Source organism: Coenobita brevimanus, chromosome 60 (assembly GCF_032717465.1).
Source record: "Coenobita brevimanus isolate Jiangsu-jjx chromosome 60, ASM3271746v2, whole genome shotgun sequence".
In the NCBI taxonomy this organism is placed as follows: domain Eukaryota; kingdom Metazoa; phylum Arthropoda; class Malacostraca; order Decapoda; family Coenobitidae; genus Coenobita; species Coenobita brevimanus.
In genome coordinates, this window is record NC_137013.1 from 15,373,887 (window position 1) to 15,383,435 (window position 9,549).

General features: G+C 42.5%; 1 protein-coding gene across 1 annotated transcript; it reads right to left on the bottom strand.

Annotated features, from left to right (window-relative positions):
- Window positions 1–2,309: 2,309 nt before the first annotated feature.
- On the bottom strand, window positions 2,310–2,720 carry LOC145403297 (uncharacterized). The gene has a single exon (XM_080275102.1). It carries the CDS (start codon window positions 2,718–2,720, stop codon window positions 2,310–2,312), a length of 411 nt encoding a protein of 136 aa, XP_080131228.1.
- Window positions 2,721–9,549: the final 6,829 nt, after the last annotated feature.

Genomic DNA, 9,549 nt, shown 5'->3' on the forward strand with positions numbered 1-9,549 from the left:
TGGGTGGTGTCGGTCAGCCATGGTCTATGTTGTCTTGTCTCTTGGTGTTTGAGGGACGCAGCTACTGTGTTTACTGACACTAAAAGCCCTACTATCTCCTTAAAAGTCCTTGTGGAGGACTTTTACTTTTTAGCGATTTTTCGAGAAAACGTAGGAGTTGAAAGTAACTTTTAGGAGTATTTTTAGAAGTTAAGAGACAAATATTACTTTGAGAGGAACTTTTTACTCCTAGGAGTTTTTATTAATACGGGCACTGGAGAGTCATATACACTGTGTCAATGATAATAATGATCCTATCATTTCCTTAAGTAATTCAAAAATTGCATTATTGCATACTTATTTCACTCATATACTTAGCAATATTACCTAGCAACAGGGGTGTAATAACATATGTAATAATACTAGCTAGTTATGAGGAAGTAATAAAGTATGAAATAAAGCAATTTATCACCCAAAGATGGACTATGGACAGTCAGTACTACTTAAGGTTGTCTACATTCTGCACAATGTCTAACTTATAAAATGCTAAATTAACAGACAGGTCGAAATGATTATCATGAAGAGGACATGGTTGTAACTGTACTGTATAGTACCAATGATGTTGTTGGGGTGACATACAAGAATCCCGAGATTTGTGAGCAGAAAGTAACTTGGAACGATAGTCATTGACAGGAGAGGAAGGTTACAGTGCCTCAGAATGAGGAGAATCTGTAGGAGTGTCAGAAGAAGTACTAGGAGAAGAAGATGGAGTATTTCCGAGTGACTCTTCCAATACTATGCACCTCGAGGCACGCCGCAGATCATCTGCATGCACCCATTTGGTATCGGTGTTAGACAGATCCTTTATTTCACATTTATTACCCCTACGAAAGATGACACAGAAAGGACCCAGGAATTTACCGTCATGTTTTGATTTACGTTCATAGTCCAGGGCAAAAACTAAATCACCTACTTGGATGGTAACATCAGAGGCGGCTGCGTGTTATTTATTTACCATTTGTGCATTTCAGAGGGCCAAATTATCCTGAAAGTACTTATAAACTTTCTGAAAATCTGAGAGGTGGACCTTGACAAAATCATCATGATTGTGGACCGGATCAGGCTTAGATTGCAACAAAGAATAGGGTAACCTCTTGTCAATGCCATAGATGGCAAAGAATGGAGTTTCACTAACTGAATTATTCAGTGATCCATTAGTCGACGCAGCTACCTGCGGAATCCTCTCATTCCAGGTGGAACTCCGATCTCCCCATCACGTTGTGTAGGCATTTTAAGATTTTCTGATTCTGGCGCTCCACAAGCCCATTAGAAGCTGGATGACGGGCAACAACATTACTTTTAATAATTCCATAGTGACAGCAAATGTCTTGCAGCACTGAATTGTTGAACTCTGACTCGTTATCTGTTTGAATGACTTCTGGAGTTGTGAAAGGACAAATAACTGAATTAATAAAAGCACAAGCAACAGTATTAGCTGGTTTGTCATTTGTACCAGCAGGTTTGTCATGCAGTGGAACCAACAGTACGAGTCGGGGGAAATGATCAACTACCACTAATAGACATGAAACCAGATTCTGTACATGGTAATTTCAGAACGCCAAGAGAGAGTTTGCCAAGGCCTTGATGGTACAGGGTATTGCAATACGGGTGCTGGGAGACCAGTAGTTCCTTTATTACGAGGACAACATAGATATGCATCAAAAAGAGCCTTTACGTCCTTATGCAAAGTAAGCCAACAATATGAAAGATGCGCCTGTCATAAGCATGTATCCTTAACCTGGTGTGGCGTGTGAGGGGTGACATGGATTAAATTAAGTGCCGCAGGAAATAAGTCTGTTAGAATGACTAGTTGCCTAACTTCATGATGAGGCACATCGCTACCTGTGAGTTCTGTCCTTCTGTAGAGTAAGTCATTACTGAGGAAGAAATCAGACAAAGGAACTAGTAACTTTGGCAAGGAAGAATTATCTCCAGACTCAAGAAAATATATGACCTGAGACAATATAGAGTCAACATGCTGGAACCCATGGAAAGTATCATAATCAAAAGCTAAATTTACGTCACAGCCTGTCGAGACTGTGGCAACGTAATGAGAGAGTGCATCAGCTACATCATTTGACTTTCCAGGAACGTATTCAAATGTTGGGTTATAATCATTATAAATAACCAATGTACAAGGTGACCAGTAAGATTACGTCCTCGAAACAGGTTGTAAAGAAGATGGTCCGTCTGGATATGAATGGGGTAACCGTAAATAATGTCACGGAAACGTTTTTGGGACCAGACCACGGTGAGCACTTCCCACTTAGTTATGCTGTAATTCTTCTCTGCGGAGTCCAGTACTTGACTGGCATAGGCAACATGTTCCTGCCTTCGGAGTCATCTTGCATGGCAGCTGCACTGAGGCTCATTCCGGAAGCATTTGTCCATAACAAGAAAGGTATGGAATAATCAGGGAACGCCAAGACCGGAGCTTGTGCAGGAACAGTTTTCAGGGTAGTAAACGTGGCAGCTTGTTCATCTGACGACATAAAAGGCTGATCCTTCTTCAACAGTTTAGTCAGCAGTGCATCAATTTGGGCATACCCCTTGATGAAATGATGATGGTAGCCACTAAGACCAAGGAAACTATGTACTACATCTGTGTTGGTTGGAGTAGAGAAGTTGGTTACTGCATTACTTTCTCGTCCGAGTATGTATGCTGTTAGTATCAACGACATGTCCTAAGAGTTTCAGCTTCTTACATAAGAAATGACACTTCTGGAACAGAGCGACTAGCTATAATGACATCATCGAGATAAAGACTAATTGACCTATCACGCTGAAGGTTGTAAAAAGATTCCTCCATTTCCACTTGCCAGTATCCATTCAACAAATCCAACAAGGAAAACACACAATTATTTTCTCCCAGTGATTCCAACAGATCAGTGAGCACTGAAATTCAGAACCTAGCCAGAACAGTCAAGGCACTGACGCAGCCTGTACGTAACTCACCACCTTTCTTTCGAACAAGGAATAACAGATTGTCAGAATTTTCGATAATGTTGGATTCCAATATTTCCTCAATAAGGCGATCAGCCTGCTGACGCTGACTATGAGGTAAGTGATAGGCAGTGACATACACAGGTTGAGCATTAGGCTGCAATGTAATAGCATATTTGGCAAGACTAGTTTTGCCCGTTCTCACCGGGCAGGGCTTCAACTTAGCGGTAGTCTCAAAAAAGATCAAGCAACTGATTTCTGTACTCAGAATAATTGCCCCATTTTACATGAGACTCAATATTAGTTGGGGTAGTATTGTCAGTAATATGAATTGAGCACACCTCTGCGACAGAGAGTGAGAAACCTTGGCATACATATACGGCCGCTGGATATACCAAAGAATCACCAGTCTTTGTCCCAGTACACAGCTGAAGTGGGGCATTAGTAGTGTTGGTGGGGTACAAGTAACATAAGCTGTCGTGTGACACCAAAAACAACACAGACTCGTAACTCAGGCCCTTAACACGACAGGCCTCAGGTTGAAAAATAGCAATGACACCACTAGGTGACCTAACAATCCTCAGAGCTATCTTGCTATATAGCCCAGGGGATAAAACCATGCACTATTTTACCACCTCTTGGTTGGTTGTCATGGGCTGCATAAGGTCTTTTAGCGGGAATGAGGTACAGTAGGTAATGACGTGAACAGTGATGGCTCTTTGCCACAGGATGGCTCACCAGGATGATCTATTTCAGAATCAGGGCGAGAATCTGATGAGTACAGTGAATCAGTATTGGAATCAGGTAAGTTAGTAAAAAAATCAGGCAGGAAAGATGGTAACTGTATCAACTTGTGACTGAGAAATGGGGTTTGTGATACTTGGCACAAACAACCTTGAATAGTAATGCCTCCATGTGCTGGTAACACATTGATATGTTCGTGTACCCTGGTTTGTACATCTAGTAAAATGGCAGCAGGACAGTCCAAGGTGTGACACAGAAGTCAGCAATGAATAGATCTGCAGAATCATGTAGAGAAATTTGAAGCTGAGTTTTGCCTTTGATATCTAAATACGGCTCATCTACCGTACACAGAAGGCGATCCGAGTGCTCAAGGAAGCTAACATGTTTCGATCTGTTACACTGAATTCTTGATAACGCCTCTTCAGATACTAAGTTGACAGTGGAACCTGAGTCCATAAAAAGTGAGACATCCAACTGACCAAAATTTCATTGCACAACTACCACTAAGTAATCTAATAATGAACAGTACTCAGGGGCAGTTCACTGTGTTCAGTAGCTGCTATCTTGGAGGTTTCCGAATGTCGCGCTGCTCTTCCCCCAAACGCTGTCATGCAAGGTATCGACACTCACTAGTAGTATGACTTACTGACTGTTGGTGATACACAACTCATGGCTGAACCACAAAGGTAAAGGCCGTCATCAATCATAATACCTACAATATCCACGGCCCGTCAGTCATAATACCTACAATATCCATGGCCTGACCATGGGCTATGGATTTTTCTGCCTGCGATAACATTTTGACTGACTATGGCCAGAAACACCACAGTTCAAGCAAACAATAAAGGATTTCTTGCTCCAACGTGCTTTTGAATGGTAACGCCCTCTGGACAGGTGACGACTCCAAACAGGTGTATGTAATCTGCAGCACGAGTAAGAATGAGTAATATCAGAAAGACTGTTGATGGGTGAGGATGAATGAGTTGAAGGATACATAATCGTGCCTGTCATCTTTGCTCGCTTTAGTGGTAGAGATTGTGAGAGCATTGGAGGAGATGGTTTAAGTAGGCAGGATAGAAATGAAAGAAAGGGTATAGTAGAACTGAATGTGGAAGGTTATGGTGTCTCATCACCCAGCCTCGAGAGTCCCCAGGGGGGGGGAACATAAATGCCCCCACCTTCCGCCCCTCTCCCGGTGATGATTCGAGGTGCCTGGAACCACTGTCTGACTCTCTTCTTCTTCATTTCTGCAACATTCGCAGCCTTTCCTCTAACTTTTGCTCTGTTGAGCACCACCTCTCCTCCTCTAAACTTCACCTTCTTTTTCTAACTGAGACTCAGCTGTCTGAGGCAACTGACAGCAAACCCTTTTTTGTATCCTCCTACTTTCTCTATACTCATTTCAAAGCCAAAGGTGGCTGTTGTGTATATATACGCAACGACTTATCTTGCTCTCGTGTTCCTGAACTCGATTCTTCTGAATTCTCTACACTCTAGCTTCGGCTTTCCTGTCATTCTCTGACCAAATATATCTGTGCTGTTTACTTATCCCCTAATTCTACTGACTATCAAAAATTCTTCGACTATCTTACCTCTACAATGGAACAAATTTCATCCTTTCACTGAAATCTCCATTCTAGGAGATTTCAATGTTCACCACCACCTTTGGCTCTCCTCTCCTTTCACTGATCCACCTGGTGAACAAGTCCACATCTTTTCTATCCTTAATGGCTTAGAGCACCTTGTACAGCACCCTACCCGTATCCCAGACCGCCTTGGAGAGAGCTCCAACATGCTTGACCTCTTCCTTACAACTAATCCTTCTGCTTACACTGTAAATCTTTTCTATCCATTGGGCTTCTCCAATCACAATCTTATCACCTTAACCTGTCCTATCACTCCGGTACGGCCTGTGAACGCTCCAGGGAAACGTCACCTGTGGCATTTTGGAGCCGCGGATTGGGAGGACATCAGGCAGTACTTCTTTGATTTTCCCTGGAATGATTATTGCTTCCATGGCCGGGAGCCATCTGAGTGTGCCTTGCCCATTACAGAGGCTATTCTCTCGGGCATGGAAGCATACATTCCTTTCTCATATCCTTTGACTAACGCAAGAAAGCCTTGGTTTAATCACGCTTGTTCTAATGCTGTCCGCAACAAGGAGAGGGCCTACAAAAGATACCGGAGCCAATCCACCCCTGAATCACATCATCTTTACATTTCTGCCCGAAATCGTGCTAAGTCAGTTCTTCGCTCTGCTAAAAATAATTTCATACTTACTAAATGCTCTCAACTATCCAACTCGAATTCTTCCCGCTCCTTCTGGCACCTTGCCAAAAACCTTTCTAACAACTTTACCTCATCATCCTTCCCTCCTCTTTTCTACTCTGATAGTTCTGTAGCTATTTCTTCCACTGATAAAGCAGATCTCTTCGCACAGACTTTCTCCTCCAATTCCACCTTAGACGATACCGGTGCTGTTCCTCCATCACTTCCCGCCTCTGACTTCCTCATGGCTGACATAAAAATTCTTCAGCTGATGTATTTTCCGCCATCACTGGCCTCAATACTAACAAGGCATATGGGCCTGATGGAGTCCCTCCTGTTGTTCTCAAGAACTGTGCTTCTGTGCTTACAACATGCCTAGGCAAACTCTTTCGCCTTTGTCTGTCAACTTGTACCTTTCCTTCTTGCTGGAAGTTTGCTCTCATTCAGCCAGTCCCAAAGAAGGGTGACCACTCCCAACCCTCCAACTATCGTCCAATTGCTCTAACGTCCTGTATTTCAAAAGTTTTCGAGTCAATTCTCAATATAAAAATTTTAAGGCATCTTTCCTATCACAACCTTCTTTCTGATCGTCAGTACGGGTTCCGTCAGGGACGCTCCACTGGCGATCTTCTCACCTACCTTTCAGACTCCTGGTCATCCTCCTTTCGGGACTTTGGCAAAAGCTTTGCCATTGCACTTGACATCTCAAAGGCTTTCGATCGAGTCTGGTATAAATCTTTAATTTCCAAACTTCCCTCTTACGGTTTCTATCCTTCTATCTGTGTCTTCATCTATAGCTTCCTTTCTGGTCATTCTATAGCTGCTGTTGTAGACGGCCATCGTTCTTCTCCTAGATCTATCAACAGTGGTGTTCCTCAGGGCTCTATCCTATCACCAATTCTCTTCCTTTTATTCATCTATGACCTTCTAAGCTGTACATCTAACCCTATCCACTCATACACTGATGACTCCACCCTTCACCTTTCCATTCGGTTCCTGCAACGCCAATCTCAGCAGTTACTTCAACAAACAAGGGATGAGGCTATGGCACACCTAATGTCTGACATGGCTCGTATCTCTGACTGTGGTAAAAATAATCTTGTTGTATCTAAGACTAAGTTCTTATACCTATCAACCCGTCAAAATCTTCCACAGGTATACCCACTAATGTTTAATAATATTCAGCTTTATCCTGCATCATCCTTGAACATGCTTGGGGTTTAATTTACTCGGGACTTATCTTGGAAAGATCATATTACATCTCTTGTAAAATCTGCTTTCAAGAGATTGGGTGTGCTAAACTGGCTCCGTTCTTTCTTTACCTCTGCACAATTGTTGACTCTATACAGGGGTTTTATCCGCCCTGTGTGGAGTACAACTCTCATGTGTGGGGAGGCTCCCCACATACACCTCTTCTCAATAGGGTGGAGTCAAAGGCTTTTCGTCTCATTAACTCTCCTCCTCTTACTGATTCCCTTCAACCTCTGTCTCTTCGCCGCACTGTTGCATATTTATCTCTTTTCTATCGCTACTTTAATGGTCACTGCTCCTCTGAACTGTCTGCATGCATTCCTCCACCTCTACGACGGGCGCGTAGCACCCGTCTAGCAGCAAACTCTCATCCCCTTTTTGTCCAACTCTCTAATGCAAGAGTTAACCGTTACTCCCAGTCCTTCATTTCTGCATCAGGTCAACTCTGGAACTGTCTCCCTCTGTCTGAATTTCCTGCTGCCTATGATCTACAGTCTTTCAAATGCAGTGTCCAGGCATCTCGAAATGAATGGATCTTGAATTTGTCTCTCTCTTGTATTTTGTTTTTCTCTTGGAGGGAACTCTTATTGCGGGCTCATGGCCTTTGGCTCCTTCTTCCTCGCATTAAAAGAAAAAAAAAAAAGTGCATAGGATAGAAAACGAGAGTCAAGGGGTACTTCAGGAAGAAGGAGTTATTTGATTGACCGAAGACAGCACTAAGATTATGATTAGGTGTATAAATAGTATGAAAAGTTAGAGTAATATTAGTAATTGGAATAAAAATAGCAGCAAGAGTGTCTGAGCCTGATATTACATAAGAAGCAAAATTATATTTTCATCACTGCCATCACCATCATCTTTAGTCTTGGTGAGCTGGGGAGAGTTTAACTTTTTGGACATAAGTCATATACATAATAGAAAGGCTACGGCTAAGCAGAGGAGTATAAAGCTTTACATATGTTAATTAATTATATAACACTGCACACGACATGAAAGAAATGGAAAAAGATTGAAATATTTGTTGTTGTAAAAGGTACAGAATGAATATAGTATGAATTAATAAATGAAAGAATAAGTGAATGAAGAATAAACGAATGAATAAAGGAAAAAAGAATAAACGAATGAATGAATGTAAGAATAAATGAATAAATGATGAATGAAAATGGATTATTTAAAATGAACATTATATGAATGAACACTGGTGAATTTATAAAGAATGAATAAAGAAAGGTGAAAGGAGAAGGTTAACAAGAGAAATGAGAAAGTTAATACTGTGATACAATCTAATACTGTGAAAGAAATGGAGGACTCATCGAAATGAAAATGAATAATACTAATCACAAAATTTAGAGAAAATTACAATTTCTATAGTAGGTGAAAAGGTGTTTACTCGAGCAAATTTTGTTTTGGAGTGAAGTAGGAAGTTAAAATAATAATTACAAAAGTAGACACTGCGAGTAAGCTGACTGGAGACAGCAGGATGACATAGTCTTGACAGGGGTGTACGGAGCGGTGCAGCGTCTGTGAATAGGGACTGATGACGTAATGCCTGGCCGCGGTTGCCAGGTGGCGACGGTGAGTGAGAAGAGGGAATTTTTTACTACTTGGGAATGGTTTAATTTTCCTCACACAACAAAGGCCGGACTGGAGTATGGGCAATGATAGTTTACCGCACCTTGAAGGCACAGGACACACACAAAACAGCGCCACACATCAAAGGGCAGGAGTTACCAGTACTGTTGTAATATTCAGCTGCAGGCTCAGGAAAAGCAGGCCACATGCAGTAGGGCAGGACATTCAAGGTTAGGTATGCAGGTCACTGGCAGGGTATAGGCAGGTAACCGTGAGGCAAGGTTGTAGAGAAGACCAGGGCTGTTTGCACGAGACAGGATGTGGCAGGTGGATGGGCTAGGTTGAGGCTGAATCACCAGGATTTGGGGTGTGTGGTGGCGTGGTGGTTAGTATAGGTAGCAAATATCAAGGCAGGGCTGATGATGAGAGGAGGTCGTGGGTGGAGTTCGTTGCGGGCTGACTCACTGGGGTTGGTGGGGCTTGGAGGCATAATGGTAGGTGAAGGTTGGTGGGGTTGAAGATCTCCAAAGCAGGGTGGGACAGGCCTTTACTAATACAATGCCTCACCAAAAACACGTAAGATGCAGGACAAGTTAGTTGGACATTAAGCGAGGGTGGAGGCTGGAGGCTGATGTCAGGTGCAAACAACAGAGGCAGGAGATAGCTAGGTTTGTAGTTATACAGAGATTATCCGGAAGAGACGTTAATTTGACAGTGACCCCCGTTGCAGCC